This window comes from Austrofundulus limnaeus, unplaced genomic scaffold (genome assembly GCF_001266775.1).
Source record: "Austrofundulus limnaeus strain Quisiro unplaced genomic scaffold, Austrofundulus_limnaeus-1.0 Scaffold25, whole genome shotgun sequence".
Taxonomy (NCBI): domain Eukaryota; kingdom Metazoa; phylum Chordata; class Actinopteri; order Cyprinodontiformes; family Rivulidae; genus Austrofundulus; species Austrofundulus limnaeus.
In genome coordinates this window covers 1,995,630-1,997,399 of record NW_013952427.1, presented here as the reverse complement: position 1 = coordinate 1,997,399, position 1,770 = coordinate 1,995,630, and the positions used below count along the sequence as shown (strand labels likewise).

General features: G+C 36.7%; 1 protein-coding gene across 1 annotated transcript in view; it reads left to right on the top strand.

Annotated features, from left to right (window-relative positions):
- The window catches only part of polrmt (polymerase (RNA) mitochondrial (DNA directed)), a gene marked incomplete in the record, with an annotated part of 110,396 nt that overhangs the window by 14,751 nt on the left and 93,875 nt on the right, over positions 1 to 1,770 (top strand). Inside the window, 1 exon segment of the mRNA XM_014004565.1 lies at positions 190 to 376. Within this exon segment, the coding sequence (XP_013860019.1) occupies positions 190 to 376 (187 nt within the window).

The window sequence follows — 1,770 nt, the reverse complement described above, 5'->3', positions numbered from 1 at the left end:
ACACACACACACACACACACACACACACACACACACACACACACACACACACACACACACACACACACACACACACGCGCATGTTACAGGGGGTACGTGGGAAAATTTCCCAGGTGTGTAAAAAAATAAATAAATAAAATAAATAAAAAGTAATAAATTATGTACTTCTTGTATGTGTCATTTGCCCAGGTGTTTGGCACAGATGGAAGAGGAAGGCCTGTCTATAGATGATCTGTTCAGCCAGTGTGTGCTTCAGCAAAATGAGAGAGACTTGCTGCTTAAGGCCATTCGCCTCGTAAAGAGTGACTACCAACCCAGCCTCAGCCTGCAGACAAATCAGTGTGATTCACCACTGGTTCGGGATTTCTACACACAGGTATGGTATGGTGACTATGGTGTGACTATTTTAGGAGCTATGTTGTGTCCTGCTCAGCTGATGCCATCATAACATTAATGTGTTGTCAATTCATCTGTTGTTCTTCACTGACTTTACTTCTTAAAATGAATGAATGAATYTCAGTGAGTGTTTCAGGCTTATGTATGATATGAAATGCCTTCAATGACACTTTGGTACTTAAATTAAATAAATCATAATTTTTTTATTATTATTTTTTTTTTACAAATTAAAATGTGAGAAAGTGAAGTAGTTAATTTAGATGCAGASTGTTAGCTTACGGGGTTATGATTAATTTTAATGGGGACCGCCTCACATGTTTTGCCAGTCGTGTCACCAGAGAGCAGAGAGAGGGCTGTCACAAGGCTCCAGTGTGACTACAAAGATTTGATTGTCACCCCTTAACAACCAGAAAAAGCACTGGGCTATTTATAGTCAACCAACCCTGCTTTCTAATGGCTCTCTGCTTGTGTTGCCTTGTTTCCTCTCACTTCTCCTTTTTTTTTCCATCTCCCGTCTTCACATCATTCATTAACAGCTTTTCAAACAGTTGTAGTATTTTTAGCCCCTGTCCATACACCATTTACACTCTTGTCTTTTTATCGGAGTTATGTCATATTTTTGGTCTGTGTGTAAGATTACTGTTATCATCAGGTGAAGTATACTGTATTTTTATCCTAAGGCACACAGTAAGTACACAGTCTTTCAAGTTGAAAAATGACTCAACATATACTATCATTATTTATTTAACTAAAACTATAGACAACATGTCGAAACAGTGCAAAATCTTTTCTGAATTTCCCTTGAGACCAATAAAGCTTCTGTTTAATTGAATCTGGCTTTTAAAAGCACCTTTAGCTGCAATTTCTTCAACTAATTGTGTTCTAAATGACCTTTTCAGTCTTTCACATAGCAGAGAATACTGACACAAAATTCTTTACAAAATTGCTCTAGTCCAGGGCTATTCAACTGGTGGCCCACGGGCCACATTCGGCCCGCGAGTCACCAAAGTTCGGCCCACCATTTGGTTCGTTCATCTCTTAAGCCCAAACCCCCGGTTTTTTCTATAATAATTTCTCTAAGTTATTTTAGTTAAACATAAACATGTTTGGTATCTACAGAAACGTCAGAATCTTGGCTACAAGCTGGTAAAACCCATTTCTAAAAAGACAGTTAAAATTACAAGCAGTTGAAGATAAAATGATGAAAGTGAAAATAAAATTAGTTTAAAAATTTGGCAAATCAGAGATGTCAAAATATTTGTGTCTAATAATAGGAGGCATAATGTGTTCTTTTTGTTTTTGATAATGTTTAATTATCACTACTTTTATAGGGTTCTGTATGTTGTATTCATGATTAAAGTAAGCAAAATAAAC